We start from the raw sequence: 27,770 nt of genomic DNA, 5'->3' as shown, positions 1-27,770 counted from the left end.
TCATAGAACAGCGCCTACATGGATTCGTGCGTCTGGCTATAAATTCGTCTTTGAATTTGGGACTGTGATAGAATCTGTCGGCATGCTCTCCACCCTACAACTCAGTAACTTTCCTAACTATGTACCACCTGCACACTAGATTTTGCAAAGTCATGCCTTGGAATACCTCATCGAACCTGTCCAGCCAGAAGGCGGGGGAGGTGCGTTTTGCGCCGCTTGTGCAATCCCTCCTCCTGTTCGAGAGGTGGCGCTGTACCGCTTCTCCCTTCCAACGAGGAGCATGGCGGCGCTGCGCCGAGGTCGGTGCAGTACCTCCTCCAAGCCAGTTGGGAGGATGGTAGCGCTGCTACCCGCCTCCCGACCTGCAAGAGTGAGTCAACGGTAGGAGACCGCCAGTTACCCTTCCCGGCGGCGGGCGGCGCTGTGGCCGGAGGTCCCGGAATCTAGCGGTGGAAGCGACTGGCCGCGTGTTGGAGACGGCTCTATTTGGCGGCAGCGGGCGGTTCGGTTCGGATTGCGAGTCAGACGTCCAACAGTGGGGACAGAGCAAGCGGCGGTATCGACAGTACTATGAAGCCGGGTGAGGAACTTGAAGGGGCGAGTGGGAGAAGAGGGTCACGGCTGCATTCGTAACTCAATCCCCCAGGTTCAGGCTGGGTCTAGGCCGCTTGTCCCGGGAAGGTGCGGTGGGAGTTTGTCTTACCCCGAAAGTGTATGGTGGGGTGGTGTAAACAGAGGGAGATTCATAATGTGCCTGACCCCGGGAGTGTGTGATGGGACGGTGTGGAGGGAGCTTGACTCTGTGTCTGACCCCGGGAGTGTGTGATGGGACGGTGTGGAGGGAGCTTGACTCTGTGTCTGACCCCGGGAGTGTGTGATGGGACGGTGTGGAGGGAGCTTGACTCTGTGTCTGACCCCGGGAGTGTGTGATGGGACGGTGTGGAGGGAGCTTGACTCTGTGTCTGACCCCGGGAGTGTGTGATGGGACGGTGTGGAGGGAGCTTCACTCTGTGTCTGACCCCGGGAGTGTGTGATGGGACGGTGTGGAGTGAGCTTCACTCTGTGTCTGACCCCGGGAGTGTGTGATGGGACAGTCTGGAGGGAGATTCACTCTGTGTCTGACCCCGGGAGTGTGTGATGGGACGGTGTGGAGGGAGCTTCACTCTGTGTCTGACCCTGGGAGTGTGTGATGGGACAGTGTGGAGGGAGCTTCGGAGTGTGTGATGGGACAGTGTGGAGGGAGCTTCACTCTGTGTCTGACCCCGGGAGTGTGTGATGGGACAGTGTGGAGGGAGCTTCACTCTGTGTCTGACCCCGGGAGTGTGTGATGGGACAGTGTGGAGGGAGCTTCACTCTGTGTCTGACCCTGGGAGTGTGTGATGGGTCAGTGTGGAGGGAGCTTCACTCTGTGTCTGACCCCGGGAGTGTGTGATGGGTCAGTATGGAGGGAGCTTCACTCTGTGTCTGACCCCGGGAGTGTGTGATGGGACAGTGTGGAGGGAGCTTCACTCTGTGTCTGACCCCGGGAGTGTATGATGGGACAGTGTGGAGGGAGCTTCAGTGTGTGTCTGACTCCGGGAGTGTGTGATGGGTCAGTGTGGAGGGAGCTTCACTCTGTGTCTGACCCCGGGAGTGTGTGATGGGTCAGTGTGGAGGGAGCTTCACTCTGTGTCTGACCCCGGGAGTGTGTGATGGGTCAGTGTGGAGGGAGCTTCACTCTGCGTCTGACCCCGGGAGTGTGTGATGGGACAGTGTGGAGGGAGCTTCACTCTGTGTCTGACCCCAGGAGTGTATGATGGGACGGTGTGGATGGAACTTCACTCTGTGTCTGACGCCGGGAGTGTGTGATGGACAGTGTGGAGGGAGCTTCACTCTGTGTCTGACCCTGGGAGAGTGTGATGGGACGGTGTGGATGGAACTTCACTCTGTGTCTGACCCCGGGAGTGTGTGATGGGACGGTGTGGATGGAACTTCACTCTGTGTCTGACCCCGGGAGTGTGTGATGGGACGGTGTGGAGGGAGCTTCACTCTGTGTCTGACCCCGGGAGTGTGTGATGGGTCAGTGTGGAGGGAGCTTCACTCTGTGTCTGACCCCGGGAGTGTGTGATGGGACGGTGTGGAGGAAGCTTCACTTTGTGTCTGACCCCGGGAGTGTGTGATGGGACGGTGTGGAGTGAGCTTCACTCTGTGTCTGACCCTGGGATTGTGTGATGGGACAGTCTGGAGGGAGATTCACTCTGTGTCTGACCCCGGGAGTGTGAGATGGGACAGTGTGGAGGGAGCTTCACTCTGTGTCTGACCCCGGGAGTGTGTGATGGGACAGTGTGGAGGGAGCTTCACTCTGTGTCTGACCCCGGGAGTGTGTGATGGGACAGTGTGGAGGGAGCTTCACTCTGTGTCTGACCCCGGGAGTGCGTGATGGGACGGTGTGGAGGGAGCTTCACTCTGTGTCTGACCCCAGGAGTGTGTGATGGGACGGTGTGGAGGGAGCTTCACTCTGTGTCTGACCCCGGGAGTGTGTGAGGGGACAGTGTGGAGGGAGTTTCACTCTGTGTCTGACCCCGGGAGTGTGTGATGGGACAGTGTGGAGGGAGCTTCACTCTGTGTCTGACCCCGGGAGTGTGTGATGGGACGGTGTGGAGGGAGCTTCACTCTGTGTCTGACCCCGGGAGTGTGTGAGGGGACAGCGTGGAGGGAGTTTCACTGTCTGACCACGAGAGTGTGTGATGGGACGGTGTGGAGGGAGCTTCACTCTGTGTCTGACCCCGGGAGTGTGTGAGGGGACAGCGTGGAGGGAGCTTCACTGTGTCTGATCCTGGGAGTGTGTGATGGGGTGGTGTGGAGGGAGCTTCACTGTGTCTGATCCCGGGAGTGTGTGATGGGACAGTGTGGAGGGAGCTTCACTCTGTGTCTGACCCTGGGAGTGTGTAAGGGGTCAGTGTGGAGGAATTTCATTCTGTGTCTGACCCGGGGAATGTGTGATGGGAGTGGTGCAGACGAGAGAAAGCTTCACTGTGTGCAGCCCCCTCCTGTCTGTCGCTCACCGTCTCTGACTGTGGTGGGACGGTGTAGCGGGGCTGTGGGTGGAATTAAGTCATTCCCTGCCCACTTTGGCAAGAGTTGGAGAGGTTTCCCAAGGGTTGTGGGTCGTAATAATAGAGAGAGATTACAGATGCTGAGACTTTGTGCAAATAGCTGAGGAAACTCAGCAGGTTGAGCAGCACCGAAAGGAATTGACGTTCTGGGTTGAGACCCCACTTCGAGACTTGGCTGCTGGCCCCTTGAGCCTGTTGTCCTGGTCTTGGCTAAACCCCTTGTTCTGAGACCAGGACCCTCAGTTCCTCAGCCAGCTGAAACATTCTCCCTAGGGGAGTGCTTGATGGCTCAGGTTCTGGATTCGCTGGAGTTTAGAAGAATGATGAAACCTGTAGAATATTGAAAGGCCTAGGTAGAGTGGATGTGGAGAAGATATTTCCTATAGTGTGGGAGTTTAGGACTAGAGGGCACAGCCTCAAAATATAGGGAATAGATGAAGAATTTCTCTAACCAGAGGGTGGTGAATCTGTTGAATTCATTGCCACAGATGACTGTGGAGGCCAAGTCATTGGGTATATTTAAAGTGGGGGTTAATTGGTTCTTGATTAGTCAGGGTGTCAAAGGTTCTGGGGAGAAGGCAGGAGAATGGGGTTGAGGGGGATAATAAATCTGCCATGGTGGAATGGCAGAGCAGACTTGATGGGCCGAGTGGAGGTTCTGGTCTTATGGTATACATAGTGCTTTTGTTGTAGAATGTGACAGTAGAGGAACAAGCCTTTGCACCTATCATGTCCACACATGCTCACGTTAATCCCATCTGCACACAAGTCCTGGTGGGAGACAAGTGTCTGACCTCTGGATGTTGCTGGACATATGCAGTAGTCATAGTCATACTTTATTGATCCCAGGGGGAAATTGGTTTTCATTACAGTTGCACCATAAATAATAAATAGTAATAAAACCATAAATAATTAAATAGTAATATGTAAATTATGCCAGTAAATTATGAAATAAATCCAGCACCAGCCTATTGGCTCAAGGTGTCTGACCCTCCAAGGGAGGAGTTGTAAAGTTTGATGACCCCAGGCAGGAATGACTTCCTGTGACGCTCAGTGCTGCATCTCGGTGGAATGAGTCTCTGGCTGAATGTACTCCTGTGCCCACCCAGTCCATTATGTAGTGGATGGGAGACATTGACCAAGATGGCATGCAACTTGGACAGCAACCTCTTTTCAGACACCACCGTCAGAGAGTCCAGTTCCATCCCCACAACATCACTGGCCTTACAAATGAGTTTGTTGATTCTGTTGATGTCTGCTACCCTCAGCCTGCTGCCCCAGCACACAACAGCAAACATGATAGCACTGGCCACCACAGACTCGTAGAACATCCTCAGCATCATCCGGCAGATGTTAAAGGACCTCAGTCTCCTCAGGAAATAGAGACGGCTCCGACCCTTCTTGTAGACAGCCTCAGTGTTCTTTGACCAGTCTAGTTTATTGTCAATTTGTATCCTCAGGTACTTGTAATCCTCCACCACGTCCACACTGACCCCCTGGCTGGAAACAGGGGTCACCGGTACCTTAGCTCTCCTCAGGTCTACCACCAGTTCCTTAGTCTTTTTCACATTAAGCTGCAGATAATTCTGCTCACACCATGTGACAAAGTGTCCTACCGTAGCCCTGTACTCAGCCTCATCTCCCTTGCTGATGCATCCAACTATGGCAGAGTCATCCGAAAACTTCTGAAGATGACAAGACTCTGTGCAGTAGTTGAAGTCCGAGGTGTAAATGGTGAAGAGAAAGAGAGACAAGACAGTCCCCTGTGGAGCCCCAGTGCTGCTGATCACTCTGTCGGACACACAGTGTTGCAAGCACACATATTGTGGTCTGCCAGTCAGGTAATCAAGAATCCATGACAACAGGAAAGCATCCACCTGCATCGCTGTCAGCTTCTCCCCCAGCAGAGCAGGGCGGATGGTGTTGAGCGCACTGGAAAAGTCAAAAAAGCATGACCCTCACAGTGCTCGCTGGCTTGTCCAGGTGGGCGTAGACACGGTTCAGCAGGTAGACGAAGGCATCCTCAACTCCTAGTTGGGGCTGGTCGGCGAACTTGAGGGGATCTAAGTGTGGCCTGACCATAGGCCGAAGCAGCTCCAGCCTACGGAGGAGTGTTTGTCAGAGCATTGCATTGTAAAGAGAGCTTTTGGTACATTGGCCTTCATCAGGCACAGCAGTGAGGTGGTTAGTTTAACACTTTACAGTGCCACCTGTAAGATCAGGGTTCAGTTCTCATTGCTGTGTGTAAGGAGTTGGTACGTTGTCCCTGTGATGGTGTGGGTTTCCTTTGGATGCTCCCACGTTCCAAGGTGGTACAGGTTAGTAAACTGTTGGTATACTGTGTCGCCACCAGAAGCTTGGTGAGACTTGCCTCCAACCAGCACATCCTCTGACCTTGTTAGTCGTTTCACTGTACATCTGACAAATAATGCTAATCTTTAAAATCTTTAGGCATTGGTGAGGTCAAATTTGGAGTATTGTGTACAGTTCTGATCACCTGCCTACAGGAAAGATGTAAATAAGATTAAAAGATTGCAGAGAATTTACAAGAATGTTGCTGAGCTGACTTGTAATGAAAAGGTTGAATAGGTTAGGACTTTATTTCCTGGAGCATAGGTGAATGAGTGGAGATCTCACAGAGTTACACAGATCTTACACAATTATGAGGGTTGTAGATAGGAGAGGGTAAATACAAGCAGGCACAGACTAGATGGGTTGAAGGGCCTGTCGGTGCTGTAGTGCTCTTTGACTCCATTACCTGCGGGCTGGGTTTACGGGCTGCAGTTATCTTCTGCCGGGTGTGAAAGGGGCATTTTAGTGTCAACATTGAGCAGACGATACAAAACCCTGAAAACAGGTACCACCAGGCTCAAGGACGGCAACTGCCCCACTGTTATAACACTCTTGAACGCTCCCTAGTGCGATAAGATGGACCTTTAACCTCACAATCTACCTCACCGTGATCTTGTACCTCATTGTTTACCTGCACTGCATCTTTCTCTGCAGGTGATACAGAATGCAGAATAAAGTGTTATTGTTTTACCTTGTATCATCTTTATGCACTAATATCCCACTGCCCTCAGTGACCACCCTGAGTTCCCAGTAACAGACCATTTCAACTTCCTTCCCCGTGATCTTACCTGCAATAAGATGGACTTTTGACCTTGCTACAAATTTGCCGCCTGCCTGCCTGCACTGCACTTTCTCTAGCTGTTCCACTTTATTCTGCATTCTGTTGTTGTTTTCCCTTGTTCTACCTCAGTGCACTGTCTAACGATCTGATCTGTATGAACAGTATGCAAGACAGACTTTTCACTGTACATGTGATAATAAACCAATCCAATTCCCTTCTCTCCCCCTGATCCATAGCAATCGAAACCTGGCTGGAGATGAGGTGATGCTCACTCCTTCATTTCCCCCATGCCCGCCAGCTCTCCTCTCACCCTCGGTTCCTGCGACTCTTTCCCGCGTACTTGTTCTCCTTTCCTACCTTTGAGAAAGTTCGGGTGGGGAGCAGTTGTTTGGGCTGTGACTCTCGGGGGCTGCCTGTCCCCCTCTTGAGTCGTTCAAGAGAATATACCTGGCAATTGTTAGACTGGAACGTACCGCAAAAGAGCACAGTGGAGGGGGTACTCGGCAGGTCCGGAAGCGTCTTGGGAGAAAGAGTAATGAAAAGGGTCCTTTGGCCCAAACACTTCATGCCAGCCATGGTGCTACCCGGCTGGTCCCAATTTCCTGCATTCAGCCCATATCCCTTCAAACCCTCCCCTCATGTACCTATCCAAGTGCTTCTTAAATGATACTGTTGTACCTGTCTCAACCACTTCCTCGCACAGCCTGATCCATATATGGAGCACCCTCTGTGCAGGGAAGTTCCTCCTCCGGTCTCTTAAATCTCACTCATCCTAAACCTCTTATCTATTGCAAAACTCAACTATCCTGGGGAGAAGACTTTTACCATCCAGTTTATTTACAACCCTCATTGTTTTATAAACCTCTGTAAGGTCACTCCTCCGCCTCCTTCACTCCAGGGAAAACAGTCCCAGCCTATCCAGTCTGTCCTTGTAACTCAAGCCCTCCAGTGCTGGTGACATCCTTATGAATCTTTCCTGTTCCCGCTCCAGTTTAAGGACATCATTGCTATATCTGGGCAGCCAGAACTGCACAAAAAGTAGTCCCAATATCTTGTGGAGTGGCTTCAAAGGGTAGCAATTGAGAGGGGGTGAGGGAGAAAAAGAGAGGGGGAAGTAAGACAAGAGGAGGGAAGGAAAAGGGAGAGGGAGGCAGCTTACAGATGGGAGGGAGTGGGAAGAGGGAAGGCAATGGGAGGAACCCCCAAGCTCTCACCCCAAACTTAGTTTTCGTCTCCTCTACTCCGGGGGAAAAGACTCTTAACACCTACTTTGTATCAGAATCACATTTATTACCACTGACCTATGTCATGAACTTTGTTGTTTTGTGTCAGTCGTACAGTGCAAGACATACAAAAGTCAATTTAAGTGCAAAAAAAAATGCAGTACATTTACAAGGAATGCTGCCACATGAAGGCAGAATCCATCATCAAGGACCCCACCATCCAGGCAATGTTCTCTCTTCACAGCTGGCATTGGGAAGGGGGTACAGGAGCCTTGGGTCCCATGCCAACAGGTTCAGGAGCAGTTATTACCCCCGGCCCAGCGTGGGTAACTTCACTCCCCTCAATGCTGAACTGATCCCATTTCCTATGGACTCACACTCAGGGACTCAACAACTCCTGTTCTCGGTATTATTTATTTATTATTGTGTTTCTTTGTAGTTGCACAGTTTGTCTTATTATTAGTTGTTTGTCAGTCTTTGTGTTTAGTTTTTAATTGATACTGTATTTTTGTCCTGCCATGAATGCCTGCAAGAAAATGAATCTCAGGGTAGCATATGCTGACAGACTCATAATTTGATAATAAATTTGAACTTTAAATATTTGCAAAAGGGAAATAGTGAGGTAGTGTTCATGGACTGTTTAGAAATCTAATAGCAGAAGGGAAGGAGCTGTTTCAAAAGCATTGGATTTAATGGTCTATGTCTCATAGGGCCCCATCCATCTTCTACATAAAGGAATAAAGACCTAGTTTGGCCGACCTCTCCCTATAACTGAGACCTTTGAGTCCTGGCAACGTCCTTGTCAATCTCCTCTGAGTTCTTCCCAGTTGAACTACATCTCTGCTGCGAAGGGGGGACAGCAGAACTGAGCGTGGCTCTCCTGTGTGCCTCCTTGCCGACAGGTGAAGCCCCCACTTGTTAAAGATCTGTCAATGAAACCTGAAATGGTGTCTTTTGTTGTTCCCTGGTACCTGCCCAGTATTTCCTGCTCCCCTGCTCTGTAATTTTACTGTCACTTGGGTCGTTCTGTGCACAAACCTTCCACCCTGTTTCGGGCGCTGTGATGTGAGAGAGTTTGGGATATCCCATGCTGAGGAGCGTCAGCGGGATTTCCAGCAGCCTTTTTTTTTTACTCACCCACTGCTTCCCCCACCCGTTGTGTTTTGTTCTTTCAGGATTTTCACCGCGGGGAGGAAGAGGCGGTTTCGGTGGCCGGGGCGGTTTCGGAGACCGCGGAGGCCGGGGCGGTTTCGGAGACCGCGGAGGCCGGGGCGGTTTCGGAGACCGCGGTGGTAGGGGCGGTTTCGGTGGGAGAGGTGGATTCAGTGACCGGGGAGGGAGAGGCGGAGGACGAGGCGGATTTGGTGACCGAGGAGGCCGAGGTAGGTGTCATCTATAAATCAACTTTTCCTTCTGCCCTTTCTCTCTGCAGTATTTCCAATGCTTGGGTGAATTCTCTGTGAGTGAGCTACTGCCCATTAGTTCCAGAACCTGCTGGTCCGTGCTGGGAGTGTGGGTAATAGTGCCTCTGTCTTACAATTCCAGTGAACCTGGTTCAATTCTGACCTCCAGCTCTGTGTGTGTGTGTGTGTGTGTGTGTGTGTGTGTGTGTGTGTGTTGACCTGTCTCCAAATGAGAGTCCTTGTCTCTATGAAAATTATGAGGGTAAAGATGCTTGCACACCTTCCTTATGATTGCATCTCGCTGCTGGTCCCGGGAAGGTCAACTGAGATCTTAATGCCAAGAATTTAAAGCTACCAACTCTCACACCCTCCCCCTTCAAACCTACTTGGGGCAAATTGCCTCATTTCCTCCAACCCATTTCCAATGGAGTTTCCCTGGTTACAGTGAGTTTTACATCAGAACATAAGAAATAGGAGCAGGAGTCGGCCATCTGGCTCGTCAAGCCTGCTCCGCCATTCAATAAGCTCATGGCTGATCTGACCATGGACTCATCTCCACCTACCTGCCTTTTCCGCATAACCCTTAATTCCCCTACTCTGCAAAAATCTTGTCTTAAATACATTTACTGAGGTAGCCTCCACTGCTCCTGGGAAAAGCAGTTCCTTCTCATCTCCGTCCTAAATCTACTCCCCCCGAATCTTGAGGCTGTGTACCCTAGTTCTCGACTCACCTACCAGTGGAAACAACTTTCCTGCCTCTATCTTATCTATTCCTTTTAATAATTTTATTTATTTCTATAAGATCTCTTCTCATTCTTCTGATATCCAGCAAGTACAAGGTGACTCAATCTCTCCTCATAGTCTAATCCCTTCATCTCTGGAATCAACCTAGTGAGCCTCCTCTGCACCGCCTCCAAAGCCAGTATATCCTTCCTCAAGTAAGGTGACCAGAACTGCACACAGTACTCGAGGTGCAGCCTCACCAGTACTCTGTACAGTTGCAGCATAACCTCCCTGCTCTTAAATTCAATCCCTCTAGCAATGAACGAGGCCAACATTCCATTTGCCTTCTTGATGGTCTGCTGCATCTGCAAAACAACCTTCTGTGGTTCATGCGCAAGCACTCCCCAGTCTTTCTGCACAGCAGCCTGATGCAATTTTTTACCATTTAAATAATAGTTTCTTCTTTTATTTTTTCCTTCCAAAGTGGATGACCTTGCATTTACCAACATTGTACTCCAGACCCTTGCACACTCATTTAACCTATCTATATCTCTCTGCAGACTTTCCATATCTTCTGCACAATTTGCTTTTCCACTCAATGCAGTATCATCAGCAAACTTAGATACACAACACTCGGTTCCCTCTTCCAGATCGTTAATGTATATCACGAACAGTTGCGAGCCCACACTGACCCCTGCAGCACACCACTCACCACTGATTGCCAACCAGAGTAGCACCCATGTATTCCAACTCTCTGCTTCCTATTAGTCAACCAATCCTATATCCATGCCAATACATCACCCCAAGTTCTATGCATCCTTATCTTATGGACAAGTCTTTTATGCGGCACCTTATCGAACGCCTTCTGGATATCCAAGTGAATAATGTCTGCCTGTTTCCCTCTATCCACTCTGCTCGTTATATCCTCAAAGATAGGAGGAGTTGAGAAGGAAGAGTGTGGGGCAAGGAGATCCCCACTGGAATGGGCTGTTGTGTACTGAACAGCCACCCAGCCCCATTGTTTCTCCCTCTCAACAGGTGGTCGGGGGCGTGGAGGAGGTCGTGGAGGTCGGAGGGGCGGATTCCGCGGTGGATCAAAAGTGACGGTCGAACCGCACAGGCATGAAGGTGAGTAGCACTGGTTGGTCTCTGGGTAGGTGGATTTTTTTTATTGTCGTCACGCGTACTGAGATAGAGTCAAAAGTTTGTCATGCACACTGTTCGTACAGATCTGATCATTACACAGTGCGTTGAGATAGAACAAGGTTATAGGTTTTGGCAAATAAAACTACATGAGGCTTAAGAAAACAATAATAACACATTTATTCCACTCCAAAATCTGAATACAAAGCATGCTAAAAGCCCTTTACGAAATTCCTTCATCACATCAGACCAGCCTCTTAAAGTGAACCCCAACCCAGTGTTGGTGGTTGTGAGTTCTGAATGTTTCCAACAATTACATTACACAGGCAACCCCACCCCCCACCCCTCCAAATTCACTTATACCGGCATTGCAAGCCTGTCATGGCCATTTTGGGAATGTCCTCCGAGCACACAGGCACCTGTTGGGAGCCCATAACTAAATCAACTTTGCAAAAAAATTAACTTTCTGGCTAAATGTGCGGAGAAGTCCTGGATGTGGGGGACTGGGTAACAATCGGGGGTGGTGGCTTCATTCAGGTGTCAGTAACCACCACATAGTTAGCAACCACCATTGGACCATAAGGAGGGGCGAAGCCTATGGGCTATTGGACTGGTGTACAATGCCGTCTTTCGATGTTGGTAAACTCGGCCTTCACAGTTGCCAGCTTTCCTGGGTCCAGTCTACGTATGGGGGCATGGATTGACGGGCCATTTGTAGAAATGCGGTGCTTGATCCCCATGTTCTGTGACTGTAGTGGAGAAAGTGGGCTTGGTGAGGTTTGGGGATTCATCCAGCAGTCGAGTAAATCATGTGGTAGTGAATGCGCTCGAAAGAGTCATTGTGGGGAACTTACTGGGGGAGCAGGGTAACAGCCCAAAGTCCTTGAAGTCCACACGCCGGCAGTTCTTAAGATCAGCTAACAGTCCTTGGGCACACGGGAAATCTGCACTGAGCAGAGGTCTAGCCACTTTGGCCTGGACGGAGCTGCATGAGTGACATCGCCCACTGAAACAGGGCATTAACCGTTTCGTAGGTCTAGATCCTGCTGCCATTGGCGGCCTCCAGTGAGGTTTCGTCACTCTTTGCCTTCTCGTGAATAGGCGATGCTGGCAGCACACTCACTTGAGCACCTGTGTCTCACAGGAAGCATTGCCCTGAAAGGGTGTCTATAACGAGCAGTAGATGACTCTGGCAGCTTGAATCCACAGTGTTCACAGACCTCTGATGTCCCGATGCGCTGTCAGTGTCGAAGTTGCAAGGCAGTCAGCAGTTCCTAGCATTCGTACCAAAGTGAGTGTGGTTAAATACACAGGCCTGGAGTCATCTGTTTCGCAGCCACAGGTGTCCTTAAGTTGGGGACCTTGTTGACTGGACTTATTGAAAGGAGAAGAAATGATGCACCACTGTCTAGTTAGGTGTAGACTATCAGGCATTTGCTGCATGAAGAATTGTTTAAAAATAAAGCAAGGATTATGATTTCCCAGACAGACAGCATGTGGTCCATTAGCTCTGACAGCCTAGCATTGCCGAGGCCAGGTACGGAGGCAACTGTTTGGCATGCTTAGACTCTGTAAAAGATGAGTTTTCAGCAATCAGTATTTGTCGTGTTCAAGCAGGTGTTCTAGTAGACTCTCACAGCCGTGGAGTTTCTGAGCGATGCTACCGCGTAGTAGAATTTGGTGTTATTGGTGGTGATTTCTCATAGCACAAATTAGGTCTCAGCTTGTACAACCCAAGCCATGTCAATTTGCTCCCAGATCTCCAGTTATTTAAAAGCGACTGCGTTGGCTGACATGCTCAATAACTCTAGAATCATCCTAGAACATGGGGTCACCAAGGTAGATTTTCACAAATGAAACAACACATTTATTCCACTCCAAAGCTCGAGCACAATGACTGCTAAAAGTCCTTTACGTAATTACATCATCACGTCAGACCAGCTTCTAAGTGAACCCATTGTTGGTGGTTGTGAATTCCGTACATTTCCACCAATTACATTTCCCACAAGGTAAATCAATAACAGAATGCAGAATAAAGTATAACAGTTACAGAGAAAGGGCAGTGCTTGCTTGCCTATTACATTTTATTTTTTATTCTCCATTCTGCGTGGAAAACATCAAATTCAGATGCCTCACGGCTTGGTATGTGCATAATGGAACCCAAACTCCCTTCCATAGGCTCCATCTAGACTTCTCGTTACCTCAGTAAAGGATTCAGCATAATCAAAGACCCCACCCACCTTTGTATTCTCTGTTCTCCCCATGCCATTGAGCAGAAGAAACAAAAGCCTGAAAATACATACCACCAGGCTCAAGGACAGCTTTACTGTGCTGTTAGCAGAGTCAGAATCATGTTTATTGTCACTGACATTTGTCGTGAAATTTGTTATGTAACAACAGTATAGTGCAATGCATTACTATAAGTTACAATACCTCAGTGTCCTGTGTAATAATCTGATCTGTATGATCAGTATGCAAGACAGACTTTTCACTGTGTCTTGGTACATGTGACAATAATAAACCAATTCTATATCCTTTATTCGATAAGGGGACCAAATCTGTTTCCAATACGTCAGGGGCTGTCTCATCAACACCTTGCCTGATTGTACCAAGACTTGCTTTCTTTTCAGACCCAACTCTCTTGCCAGAAGGGCAATCTTCAGACACTGGCTAATTGGCCCTCTCTTCTTAGGTGTCTTCATTTGTCGAGGGAAAGAGGACGCTCTCGTGACGAGGAACATGGTCCCTGGGGAGTCGGTGTACGGGGAGAAACGGATTGGTGTGGAGGTGAGTTGCCCTTTCCCACCCTGGCCCAGAGTGAGTGTTTGGGGCGTGAGGCAGCTGCCAGGAAGATGAGCGGTAAAGGAACATTGGAGATTCGGTATGGGGAGAGAGAAAAGTGGAAGTTAATGTTCCCTGGTGACACTCCAATGGGCAGATGAAGTGAAGAAATTCCACCTGGAATGTTGTGTCGCTTACCAAATCAAGGCAACAGCCTGTTGAACCTCCTCTGCAGCCTCTCCAGGCCTGGGGTTGGAATCTAGCCCCAGAAGGAAGATGTTACAGAGTCATTGATCACTGCAGCACAGAAACAGACCCTCTGGCCCATTTGATCTGCCAGGTCCCATCTTCGGCTGTAGTAGCGTAACGCTGAGCGAGAGTATTACCGCTGGGGGCGTCAGAGTTCGGGGTTCAATTCCGGACTCCTCTGTAAGGAGTTTGGACACTCTTCCTGTAAGCGCGTGGGCTTTCTCCGGGTGCTCTGGTTTCCTCCGACAGTCCAAAGACATACCAGTCAGTAGGTTAATTGGTCACTGTAAATTGTCCTGTGATTAGGCTGGCGTTAAATAGGTGGGTTGCTGGGCGGTGTGGCTTGTTGGGCCGGAAGGGCTGTATCCCTAAATAAAAAAATAAAGTCCGTGTCCCTGTCCGATCCTCATTTCAGTATTACAATTGAACCCACCACAGACCAAGTTCCATGCTCAGGTCTATCGTCCAATTTACGTGGGTATAAATGCCATGAGAGGTGCTTGCAGCAGCAGTCCATTGCAGACGTGACAGATGTAAATCAACATAAGCTTAAATTGACATAAGTTATACATAATCTACATGGCAATAGATGTAACGACATCCGTAGATGCAGTACAAGTTGAGAAGTACAGAAAGAGAGGTTAAGACTGAGGTGGTTTTTCATGGCAGTTCAAGAACCTGATGGCAGAAGGAAGGAAGGAAGCTGTTATTGAATGTTGGGGTATGAGTCTTCAGTACCTCCTCCCTGATGGTGCTAACAGGAAGAGCACGTGTCCTGGATGGTGATGAATCACCACCTCTTGAAGATGTCCTTGATGATGGGGAGGGTTGTGTTTGTGATGGAGGCCATCTGTAGCCCCTCTCCATCCTGAGCATTGGTACCTCCATATCAGGTAGTGATACAACCAATCAGAATGCTCTGCACTGTATATCTGTAGGAATTTGTAAGAGTCTTTGTTTCCGAATCTCATTAAGCGTTTAAGAAAGTGGAACCATTGGTGGACTTTCTTCGTGGTTGTATCTGCATGCCAGGCCCAGGATAGGTCCTCTGAGATGTTGATGCCCAGAGGCTTGAAACGTGCTCATCCTTCAGTGTCCTGGTCCTCTACCAATAGCACATGTTCTGGCTGTTAGTGAGATCTACCAAGATGCTGCCTGGATTAGAGAGCATGTTTTATGAGGATAGGTTAATCGAACTAGGGCTTTATTCTTTAGAGAGGAGGAGGATGAGAGGTGACTTGATAGAGGTATTCAAGATGATGAGAGCCATAGATAATGGATATCCAGCGCCCTTTTCCCTGTATAGAAATGGCTAATATGAGGGTATAATTTTGAGGTGATTGGGAGAAAGTATGGGGAGGGTGTCAGTTAAGTTTTCCTTTACACAAGTGGTGCATGTGTGGAACGTGCTGCCGGGGGTAGTGGTAGAGGCAGATACATTAGTGATACTTAAAATGCCACTCTCGGTGGAAGAGCAACACCTTATATTCCATCTGCATAGCCTGCATGCTGATGGCATAGATATCGATTTTTTTTCCTTACGATAGATTTTCCCCCTCCCCTCGTCTTCTATTCTCCACCCTGGCCTTTTACTGCTTCTTGCCTGCTATCACTTCCCCCTTCGTCCCCTTTTCCAGCCCTTTACCTTCCCAATAAGCTGGCTTCACCTAGCTAGCCTCCTTCCTCTTCCCCAGCCCACACCCCACCATTTTATTCTGGCGTCTTCCCCTCTTTCAGTCCTGAGAAAGGGCCTTGGCCTGAAATGTTGACTGTATTTATTTCCATGGATGTTGCATGATCTACTGAATTCCTCCAGCATTTTATGTGTGTTGATATAGAAATGATATTTTTAATGTTTTTAAAGGTTAATATTAAGTGTTGAACAGGTTTTCTAAGCTAACGCAAAACCTCAAACATGAGGAATTCTGCAGGTGCTGGAAATTCAAGCAACACACATCAAAGTTGCTGGTGAACGCAGCAGGCCAGGCAGCATCTCTAGGAAGAGGTACAGTCAGGACGAAGGGTCTCAGCCTGAAACGTCGACTGTACCTCTTCCTAGAAATGCTGCCTGGCCTGCTGCGTTCACCAGCAACTTTGATGTGTGTTGCTTGAATTTCCAGCACCTGCAGAATTCCTCATGTTTGAGGTTTTCTAAACTACTTCATTTATTTCAGTCTGTCTCAGTTATACTTTTAGTAATGGTACAACAATAACTACTTGAAAATCAGCAACGGAACTCATCCTTTTTCCTTAAAAAATGTCCGTAACTACTTATTGTAGATCATTGATTATTTTCTCTGCTCGAAATTACAAGTGAATAATTCAGAAGCTTATTGCCAATTTGAACACATGCTCTAAAAAAAGGTTTGTCACCCCGATTACAAAATTTCCAGAACCCTTAGGACATACCTGAGGCTGTGATCCATAGCTTTTTGGGTGCTCGAAAATTGGGGATGGGGGATGTGAGCTGGGTCAAGTGGTGTTCAGAGCGTTCATGGAGCCAAGATGGCAGGAGGCTGGTGTGGCAATGAGCTGACTGCTTTTGATGTTCTTTCTCCCCCACCACCACCACACCAGGAGGCTGAGCAGAAGATCGAGTACAGGGCCTGGAACCCCTTCCGGTCGAAGCTGGCAGCGGCCATCCTCGGAGGTATCGACCAGATCCACATTAAGCCCAATGCCAAGGTTCTGTACCTGGGGGCAGCTTCCGGCACCACTGTCTCCCATGTGTCGGACATTGTGGGGCCGGTGAGTTTCACTGATCCGTCAGTTCATGGGGGTGCTATGTGAGGCGGGAGGTGTTTATCGGAAGCTGGTACAGTAGTTCAGTGGGTAGGGTCACTACCCCCCAACTTCAGAGAACCGAGTTTGATGCTGATCACTGCTCTGTGTATGTATGTGCGTCCGTGCTTGGGGTGGGGGAAAATTCTCCTAGTAAGGGTCAGTATGCTTGTGTGTATTGTGTAGAGTTTGGAGTTTGTACCCCTATGACCCCTTGGGTGCTCCAGTTTACTCCCACAGCCCAAAATAAAAGGACATGCGGGGTCACGGGTATGTCGGCCACTGTGAATTGTCCCCTGTGTGTGTGTGGAATTGATGAGATTAAGATGGGATTGGTTTAAATGGGTGTCTGATGGCTGGCATGGGCTCCTTGAACTGAGGGCCCTTTTTCTACCCAACCCCAGTCCTAAAAGGTGTGGGTAGTCTGACTTCAGTACAGGATTGTGAATCAGCTCCAGGAAAGGGAATGTTGTGAGTTTGGGGAAGATTGAGGCCCGTTTTATGAAGGACAGCTAGCTGGTACAAGAAGGGGTGTTGTGGAGGAGCTGCAGCGAAGGGTCGGGGTTGACTGGTGGGGTAACTAGGCTGTTTTATGTAGAATGGTTGGTCCAGTTCTCAGGAATGGGGGGTGATTTAGTCATAGTCATACTTTATTAATCCCGGGGGAAATTAGTTTTCGTTACAGTTGCACCATAAATATTAAATAGTCATAGAACCATAAGTAGTTAAATAGTAATATGTAAATTATGCCAGTAAATTATGAAATAAATCCAGGACCAGCCTATCGGCACAGGGTGTCTGACCCTCCAAGAGAGGAGTTGTAAAGTTTGATGGCCACAGGCAGGAATGACTTCCTATGACACTCTGTGCTGCATCTCGGAGGAATGAGTCTCTGGCTGAATGTACTCCTGTGCCCAGCCAGTACATTATGTAGTGGATGGGAGACATTGTTCAAGATGGCATGCAACTTGGACAGCATCCTCTTTCAGACACCACCGTGAGAGAGTCCAGTTCCATCCCCACAACATCACTGGCCTTACGAATAAGCTTTCATAGTCCAAAAGTGCTCAGAAACCCTGACATTTAACCATTTTTATTTTAATGCTTTTCATTTGAGATGCTCAGGGTAGATACAGAGGTGTTCCCCTTTGGAGGGGTAACTAGAACTAGTGGGGAGCACAGCCTAAGATTAAAGGAGTCATCCATTACTAGCAGAGGTGAGGATCATCTGAGAGCAATGGACCTATGAAATCCTACACCACTTCACCCCTTCCTTCTCCTTCTCCCCACCCCCCACCCCAGAAATTTAGATCAGTTTAACATAGTGAGATCGGAACTAGAGGCCATAGGTTTAGGGTGAGAGGTGAAATATTTAAGGAGAATCTCGGGGGAGCTTCTTCACTCTGGGAGGTGAGAGAGTGAAATGAGCTGCCAGCAGAAGTGGTGAATGCGGGTTCAAATTTAACTTTGTAATGATATATGAATGGGATCTGTATGGAAGGCTAGGCACAAGACAAGTCTGACATGGATTAGATGGGCTGAAGAGCCCATTTCTGTGTAGAATGGTCCATGACTATGACTCTTAAGCAGTAGAGCTCCAGTCATTGGGTGTGTGCATGGCAGAGTGTCTTGTCTGTGTGGGAAAAGGAATGGGGCAGGTGGGAGGATCTTACTGAATGACAGGGCGCAGTGGTGATAGTGGGGAGTGTGGGAGAGAGTGAAGTGCTTATTTACCCCCCACCCCCACCCCTCAGGTTATCCTTTCTGACTCTCCCGTCACCTTGCAGGATGGCCTGGTCTATGCCGTTGAGTTCTCCCACCGCTCGGGCCGGGACCTCATCAATGTGGCCAAAAAGAGGACAAACATCATCCCCATCATTGAGGACGCCCGACACCCCCACAAGTACCGCATGCTCCTGGGTAAGCCTGGTTGGCCCATGTCTCTTGCTGATCGCACCATGTCAGATAGTGGTTGTTCAGAAGTCAAGAATGAGGCAAAAAAACTTGGTTATGGCTGTATTAAGTGTTACAAGGACAAAGAAAAGATGAAAGAATTTTGTGGTTATCTCTTCCTCAGAATAGTTGGAACACATTCCAGTGAGAAGATGTAACCTATGAAGTGGCTAGGTTCAAGTGGCATACCTGTTGCGAAAAAAAAAACCAGACCTTCTGGACAATACAGAGTCAGCTATACTACAATTATTAGTAAATTCACATGTATATAGATAATTATATAAAAATTATAAGTAAGTATAGGAAAGTTAAACTAGAAATTAGAGTGGATTAAAGTGTAAGATTGCTGATGAAAATCTAACACACTGAATGACTGCGACAGTACATATGTGTAAAGAACAAGTGTAAGAAAAATACTGCTTACGAATCGCTCAAATTTTAGTCAGAAATGATGGTGATCCCAGGCTATCTCATTATGTATTCTAAAACCAAACTCTTCTGGCCCAAGCATTTCAGATAAGGGCTACTCAATCTGTACCAGGATTAGAAAGCATGTCTTATGAGGATAGGTAGAGTGAGCTGGGGCTTTTCTCTTTGGAGTGAAGGAGGGTGAGAGACAACTTGATAGAGGCATGTAAAATGATAAGAGGCTTAGAAGGGGCAGCCAGTGCCTTTTTCCCAGGGCACCAGTGTCCAATACCAGAAGGTATGCTTTTAAGGTGATTGGAGGGAAGTATAGGAGAGATACCAGAGGTGAGTGTGTGGAATGCACTGCCAGGGATTATGATAGAGGCACATACATTAGGGACATTCAAAGTACTCTTAGATAGGCACATGGATGAAAGAAAAATGGAGGGTTATGGGAGGGAAGGATTAGATTGATCTTTCAGTTGGTTAAAAGGACAGCACAACATCCTGGGATGAAGGGCCTCCACTGTGCTAGACTGTTCCACATTCTGTCTTAAGGTTAGCCCAGCCTGGTGAACCTACTCCCCACTTGCCTCTGAGGCGACCGGGACCCTGTTTCGGCTGTGTTCACCTCCACAGACTATCCAGGATATCTTCAGGGATTTTCATTAAAGTCTTCCTCTCTGTCCCCCAGGGATGGTGGATGTCATCTTTGCTGATGTCGCGCAGCCAGACCAGTGCAGGATCGTGGCCATCAATGCCCACCATTTCCTCAAAGTCGGCGGCCACTTTGTCATATCTATTAAGGTGAGATGGTGGGTGTGACAGAGACCATGTGACTTTCTAATATTGTCCATGTGTTGGCGAAGTGGGGAGGGGTTTGTCTCCTTCCACCCCTCTTAGTTCCATCCTCTGAAGTTCCTAGCTGTGTGTGGTTCCAGGCGTGTTTGTTTCATAGGAATGCTGCGATACGGAGGGAGTCTCTAAGCTGTGGGATGGGTTTCAGTGGCTGAGGGGAGAGTTAGTGTTAAGGGAGAGTGTCCATGGGTTGTGAGAGGGGTTTCAGTGGGTGGTGAGGTCGGCTCTGCGCTTTGAAGTCTCTGCTTACTGGGTGTTTCCCTTGAACTTTCCCACTCTTTTGCAAGACGGGCCTTTGCCTCCATCCCTTGCTGCCTTTGGTCAGATAATGGACAATGCATTTGCCGCTCGCTTTATTCTGTGGCTTTACGAGAGCACTGATCTAGGAAGGCACCCCTTCAGCACCATCATGTCCAGTTTGGACTGCCTTGGTGCTGGAGGGTTGTGAGCAAACACGTGGTTGGCCCTATTTCACTGTTAACCTCACTTCCTGTCCTCCTCTTTTCAGGCAAACTGCATCGACTCCACAGCAGCACCCGAGGCTGTGTTTGCGTCAGAGGTGAAGAAGATGCAACAGGAGAATATGAAGCCACAGGAGCAGCTGACTTTGGAGCCCTATGAGCGAGATCATGCCGTAGTGGTTGGAGTCTACAGGTGGGGCAGTATCACTCAAATGCAGCAGTTTGATCACTGTGGGCACTATCTCCTGCTCTCTGATTTACCTGGGCTGCCTCTGACTCACGCTTCCATCTGTTGACCTGTCTTTCTCTGCCTCTGGAAATGAAGGCATGGTGGTGCCATATTGAAGTTGATTCTGGTCCAGAGGAGGTTCAGGAAAATGGTCCTGGAGATGGTTGAAGTATGAGGAGTGTTTGATGGCTCTGGGCCTGTACTTGCTGGAGTTCAGAAGAACGGTGGGGGTGGGAGGGGGGGTCTCATTGAAACCTATTGAATATTGAAAGGTCTAGATAGAGTGAAGATGGAAGGGATGTTTGCTATAGTATGGTGGGTGAGTCTGGAACCAGAGGGCACAGCATCTGAATAGAAGGACGTCCATGTAGAACAGAGATGAGGAATTGGTTTAGTCAGAGAACGGTGAATCAGTGGAATTAATTGGAACAGTTAGCAGTGGAGGCCAAGTCATTCAGTTTATTTAAAACAGGTTGATAGATTCTTGATTAGGAAGAATGTCAGAGGTTACAAGGAGAATGGGGTTGAGAGGGGAAATATATCAGCCAGACCTGATGGGCCAAATAGCCTAATTCTGCCACTTGTCTTATGGACTTTATGTTCCTGCTTATCTCCTTCCAACAGAAGGATGATGGGCGATTTCATTGAAGTCTTTCGGATGTTGAAGGCCTAGAAAAAGTAGCTATGGAAAGGATGTTTCCCATGGTGTGGGAGTCTAGGACAAGAGAGTACAGCCTCAGGATAGAGGGATGTCCATTTAAAACAAATGCAGAAGAATTTCAGCGGGTGGTGAATTTGTGGAGTTACTTACCACAGGCATAGGTTCTTGATTGGACATGGCATCAACTGTTACGGGGATGGACCGGGGAGTGGGTCTGAGGAGAGGGAGGTAAGGATCGGCCATGATTGACTTGATGGGCCAGATGGCCTGATTTTGCTTCCATGCTTTATCTCTGATGCCTATTACCTGCTGTTGTCTATAATAAACCCACTGACTCTCACAGCTACCTGGGCTGTACCTCTTCTCAACTCTATTACTTGTAAAAACACCATCCCATTCTCTAAGTTCCTCTGTCTCCACCACATCTGCTCTCAGGATGAGGCTTTTCATTCCAGAATGAAGCAAATGTCGTCCTCCTTCAAAGAAAGGGGCTTCCCTTCCTCCACCATCAACGCTTCCCTCAACCGATCTCTTCCATTTCCTGCATGTCTGCCCTCACCCCATCCTCCCGCCACCCCACCAGAAATAGGGTTTCTCTTGTCCTCCTCTACCACCCCACCAGCCTCCATGTCCAGCACATAGTTCTCTGTAACTGCTGCTATCCTACCACCAAGCCCGCCGTCCTCGTCCTCTACTTTCTGCTTTCCACAGGGATCACTCCCTACACAACTCCCTTGTCCATTCGTCCCTTCCCACTGATCTCCCTCCTGGCACTTACCCTCGTAAGTGGAACAAGTGCTATGCCTGCCCTTGCTCACTACCATTCAGGACCCTAAACAGTCTTCCAGGTGATGCAACACTTCACCTGTGAGTCTGTTGGGGTCATTGGGTGCTCCCAGTGTGGCCTCCTGCATATCGGTGAGACATAGGTTGGGAGCCCGCTTTGCCAAGCTTACGCTCCATCTGCCAGAAAACATGGGATCTCCCTGTGGCTACCCTTTTTACTTACACTTCCTATTCCCATTCTGACATGTTCATCCATGTCCTCCTCTACTGTTGCAACAAAACCACACACAGGTTGGAGGAGCAGCACCTTACATTCCGTCTGGGTAGCCTCCAACCTGATGGCATGAACACCAATTTCTCGAACTTCCTGTGAACCTCTCCCCCCCCCCCCCCCCCACACCTTTCCCTTTTCCCTCTCTCATCTTATCTCCTTTCCTGCCCATTGCCTCCCTCTTGTACCCCTCCTTTTCTTTCTTCCATTGTCTTCTGTCCTCTCCCATCAGATTCCCCCTTCTTGAGACCTGTATCTTTTTCACCAATCAACTTCCCAGCTGTTTACTAACCCCCACCCTCCGACCTCCTGACTCCTTATCTTTTTTTCCGAGTCCTGATGAAGGGTCTCTGCCCGAAATGTCGACTATACTCTTTTTCATAAGTTCTGCCTGGCCCGATGTGCCTCCTCCAGCATTTTGTGTGTGTTGACGAGATAGTTTTGTGAGGTCAATAGTCCATACTAAAGGGCCATTCAATTGTCTTATAACGACGGGGTGTAAGTCATCCTCGAGCCTAATGGTATGTGTTTCTTTCTTAGGCCACCCTTGAAACAGAAGAAACTTCAACAAGATTAGAACCTACAGATAAGCTAGACAACCATCTGCTGATGTGTTCTCAGTCTTGAATTTGACTGAATGAAGCGTTCTTCCTGAATTTTAAGAGTGAAGAATAACCTGCCTTAGCTTTTGTAAAAGGACTCGTTTCCAAATAACACTGCTCATTCTTGGGCAGGGTTGGGGTTTCTGACATTGTTTAATAGTGGGGTGGGGGGGAATGAGAAGATTCAGGAAAAGAAAACGTATATAGATTTGAATTTTAAAATATTCTAGAAGGAACAAGATCGTAGCAGAGGTTGGTGACTGTTTACTCCTGGGATTAGATTATGGCGTGTAAATCCGCCGTAATGACTGAACTGTTCTGGAGAAAAAGTCCAAAGGTATTCCCAACCCTCTCCTCAGCTTAGAAACAGGCTGCTCTCCTTGTTCTGAGAACCATACACCCTCTCCTTAACCGGCAGGTATTTTATATACATTTCATTCAGTGAAGCTTGGCGTCCAATATTCTGTTTTGGCAGGACGGGGTCCTCCTTCCGGTAGTGTCCCGGGGAAGCACTAGGGAGCCTCTGCAGATTCTTCTCAGCAGTAGACATTTTGCAGGAAACAGTGTTATGTACTTGTATGCTAATGGATTTGCAAAGTTTTTATATTAAAAAGAGAAAGCAAACAGATTTTGCAAGTGTCTCCTTTTGGAACTGAGAGCTCTGGGTCAAGAAATGAGCTGCTGGAGGAGCTCAGTATCTGCAGTCTCTTAAGTTCCTGTGTAATAGTCATGGTCCCCTCGCATTGATGTGGGTTAAGGAGCAGGTTTAGGCCACTCAGACCCTCAGACCTGCTTGCCATTCAGTCAGATCGGGCCTGATCATACCTTTAGCCTTAACCTTTCATCTATCTCTGGAAACTATTCAGCTTCTACTGCTTTCTAAAGTCACAGAGATACTGTGCAGCAAGTAGAGGCTTTTCAGCCTATCACATGCACAGATTCTCCAACGTTAATCCCATTTTTTATTCTCCACCACCCAGGGTTTACCCCTCACTTATAACATTAAGCAGCCAATTTACAGTGGCCAATCAAACCACTGATCCTGCACATTCCTTGGGATGCTGGAGGAAACGAGAGGGGGAAATGATCCCATGCATTCATAGGGAAAACATGCAAACTATGTACACTCACTCACTGGATGGCGCTAATGGTTACACTGCACATTGATACCGGTGAAGCTCCCTTCTGAGACCTCTTTCAAATCTTGCCAACACCAATTGATCTCTGTGCCTTATAGTTGCCTTGTGGGTGCTGTTAGGGTAGAGTTATGATAAATAGCAAATATTAATTTCAACAGCATCCAGTCTTCAGATTTGAATGTGGATTGCAGATTAAATTTGAAATGCCACTCAGAATGATGGACTTCTTGGAGCTGCAGACTGGGGTCGATTGCAAACCAGGAAATGCTGGTTGATTTGCGATGTCTGCATATGCATGAATGAGAGAGAGTGAGGATTAACATTCAATCTACAGTGTGTGGAGTGTTGGTATGAAGATTTGGGTGTTTGAAAACTGAATGCATCAATTTAATATCAGAATGTATACAGTATACAACCTGAAATTCTTACACTTCACAGACATCCATGAAATGGGGAAAAACCCAAAGCCTCCCCCCATCATGCAAGTAATAGCAAAGCTTCCAAAGAGACCAGTATCTGGAGTCAGTCAAAAACTGAAGTCAGTTCATCCCAACAACTTGGTATCTCAGACAGGCTCTCCCTAGCGAGGGAGAGAGAGGTCACTCCTGCAACAAACAAAAGCAGGAGGCCAGAAGCTCGCTGTTTTGGTGTTATGATCTGCCGTGTTGCTTCTCAGTCCCGACTTGAGGACTAACTGGCTCCAACTCATCTAAAGAGAGAGGGAGGATCACTTGAGTGCGGGGGCCTTCTGACAACAGCACGCACTGCTGGCTGTCTCAATGTTTCAGTCTTGCGCGGTGCTTCAGTCAGTGACATTGGTGAGGAACTGGGTCGTCCTCAGGACCACACCTGGAGATACTGAAATGCCAGATGGCACGGTGGGTCTGAAGGAGCACTCAGGACACGCTGGAGGAACTCAGCAGGTCGGGCAGCATCAGTGGAAACGATGAGTCCACGTTTCCAGCCCAAACCCTTCGTTCCTGACGAAGGGTTCCGGCCCGAGACATCGACTCATTGTTTCCACTGATGCTGCCCGACCTGCTGAGTTCCTCCAGCATGTTGTGAGTGTTGCTTTGATCCCAGCACCTGCAGATTATTTTGTTTTTGGGTCTGAAGGAGAACCTGTAAGGAACAATAGTTCAAGCTGCCGCTGTAGATCACAGACTCCAACCACCTTGAAAGGAAGAGGGACATAAGAAAAGAAAAATAAGCTGTTTCATGGCCGAACCGAAAGAAGTTGCCCAGGTCTGTAAAAACTTCTGGCACCATCTTTTCTATCTCTTCCCACCAAATTAATTGTAATTCAAGTTAAACATTTGTATTGAAGTAAATTATGTCATTGTAACTATTGAAAATGTACTGAGTTAGTGGCGTATATGACTATATGATATATATGTACAATATCTGAAATACATCTTATGGAAATGTTTGATGCTGAACTTCAATAAAAAATAAATTACAAAAAAAAAGAAAATGTATTAAGTTAGCATTGATCTTAAGGGTATAAAAATGTGATTTACTTTGAGTTTAAGAGGCCCTTGTTCCAAGAGTTTTCAACAATGATGGCTGCTTCTGTGCTGAATAAAGACTTCTATATCACCAGCTTCAGTGTCTCCTGGTTATTTCACTCACAGTCTCAACATTTAGGGGCTCATCTGGGATACATTTGTAACTCATTGTGTGACCAGCGATCTCAGCAGTCCAAATGGGAGAGTTGGATATCTGTTGGTTTGGTAAAGATGGGATCATGTCATCATAAACACTGTGGAGAGCTGAACTGGTAGATATAAAAGTAGTGTGGTGTAACAGTTCTAAATGCAAAGGAATACAACAGGCATTGAGTTCACACATATACAAGTGGCAGAATACAGAGTACATACTTAGCGGTTTGTAGTTTGTGTAAGTATGTAGTGTTTAGTTTTTATCTAATTTATATTTTGTTTATTGTGGGAATTAGTGTGGAGATATTTGAGGGAGAAGTTGTACCCAGATATATCTGTTGGGATGGCACCTATTGAGGTCAGGTCAAGAGCCCTAATGACTGCAGCCAGCCCTTGACCTTAATTACAACCATCTTTAAGTGCTTCACCCGCCCCTGGGAAGAAGCAGAGCATTTTGTCAGAACTGCTCTCACTTAAGGGTTGCATGCCGGAGTGCAGAATTCTGGCACAATCTCAAAGAAAATATTGAAATTCACCAGATGCACCCATGTACATGAGTTGATAAAAGTGGGACCGAGGAATATGTGGGACAGTCTGGTCTAAAGGGTGCAGGATATAACCCCAGCCCTGAACAGAGAGAATGCTTATCTAAAGGGGGAGTGACGCAGCGACTTGGGAGGTGAGAGAAATGGGAAATGAGAACGACAGTGGTTCAGAGAGTTGATGAGCCCGCCATGGATTATGTGAAGGTAAATAGTGTATGGGGTGTATTCATGGTTGGAGCTCAGCCCACCAGGAAGTTTTAGATTTGGGAATAGTGGTGGGATCGACCTTCTCTGCGATAGTTTCATGGCCCAGTGAGGTAGACCGGAGATGGGGGAAGAGCATTCATAAAATAGCTGCAGTGGCGTCACAGAGGATGTGCTTTGTTTGCCAGCATCCAGGGCACTTAGCAAGAAATTGCTGGAATAGTTGTGTGAGGGTAAAGGAGATGATTTGTTACAGGTGTGGCCTCTCAATGTCCTGAAAAGAGGAAGATGTGAGAATCACTCAAAGCGTGCAAAATCCACAGCAGTGCCCTCTCTGATTTGACTGCTGAGGGCAGACAGACGGCTGATGGCTCTATTGCTAGTGGTGGTCATTCACGGCTGTACACAGGAGGTTTATTTGGGGGGGCAGCGATAGGAAATGTTAGTGGACACTGGGTCGTTAGCATCAATAACTGATCTACCCTTGCCCAGGACTGGAGCGGTGATGTATATTACCAGTGCAGGAGGTGAAACAATGATGACAGAGAGAAGTTGGCCCCAGGAACTTGAGAATAGAGTGCAGCTTTCTGTAGATTTTTGGGTTTGCCAAAACAATGACTTTATTTCTTACATCCTTCACATCCATGAGGAGTAAAAATCTTTACATCTGTCTAAATGTGCAATCACAGTAATTTATAACAAATAGAACAGTCAATGTTACATAGAAATGCACTCAAATCAGCATGAGTTAAGCAGTCAGAAGCTGTCCTGGAGCCTGTTGGTCCTGGCTTTTATGCTGCAGTACCGTTTCCCAGATGGGAGCAGCTGGGTTAGATTATGGTAGAGATGTCTTAGGTCCCCAATGATCCTTCAGGCTGTTTTTTCACACCTGTCTTTGTAAGTGTCTGGAATCATGGGAAGTTCACAACTACAGATGCACTGGGCTGTCTGCACCATTCTCTGCGGAATCCCGCGATTAAGGGAGGTACAGTTCCCATAACAGGCCCTGTAGAAAGTATTTAGGATCTGGGGGGCCCATACCAAACTCCTTCAACCGACTGAGGGGAAAGAGGCACTGTTGTGGCTTTTTCACCACACAGCTGGTGTGTACAGACCACAGGAGGTCCTCAGTGACGTGGGTGCTGAGGAACTTAAAGCTGTTTACCCTCTCAACCCCAGATCCATTGATGTCAATAGGGGTTAGCCCTTCTCCATTCCTCCTGTAATCCACAATCCAGCTCCTTTGTTTTTGCGACATTGAGGGAGAGATTGTTTTCTTGACACTACTGTGTCAGAGAGATGACTTGTTCCCTGTAGGCCGCCTCATTATTATTTGAGATTAGACCAATCAATGTAATACCAGCAGCAAAATTAATTATCATATTGGAGCTGTGGGTGGCAACACAGTCATGGTTATACAGAGAGTAAAGGAGGGGCATCTGTGTTGAGGGTCAGAGGGGT

The 27,770-nt window shown here is 47.9% G+C and overlaps 1 protein-coding gene across 1 annotated transcript; it reads left to right on the top strand.

Moving 5' to 3' along the window:
- Positions 1 to 422: 422 nt before the first annotated feature.
- fbl (fibrillarin) lies at positions 423 to 23,384 on the top strand. The gene is made up of 9 exons (XM_072266234.1): positions 423 to 580; positions 8,627 to 8,833; positions 10,616 to 10,705; positions 13,413 to 13,507; positions 16,328 to 16,498; positions 18,319 to 18,451; positions 19,587 to 19,699; positions 20,259 to 20,404; positions 22,699 to 23,384. Exons 1-9 carry the CDS (start codon positions 571 to 573, stop codon positions 22,733 to 22,735), a joined length of 1,002 nt encoding a protein of 333 aa, XP_072122335.1. The 5' UTR covers positions 423 to 570; the 3' UTR covers positions 22,736 to 23,384.
- The last annotated feature ends 4,386 nt before the right edge of the window (positions 23,385 to 27,770 follow it).

The sequence above is a fragment of the Mobula birostris genome, chromosome 8 (assembly GCF_030028105.1).
Source record: "Mobula birostris isolate sMobBir1 chromosome 8, sMobBir1.hap1, whole genome shotgun sequence".
Taxonomy (NCBI): domain Eukaryota; kingdom Metazoa; phylum Chordata; class Chondrichthyes; order Myliobatiformes; family Myliobatidae; genus Mobula; species Mobula birostris.
This window is presented reverse-complemented; position numbering and strand designations above follow the sequence as displayed.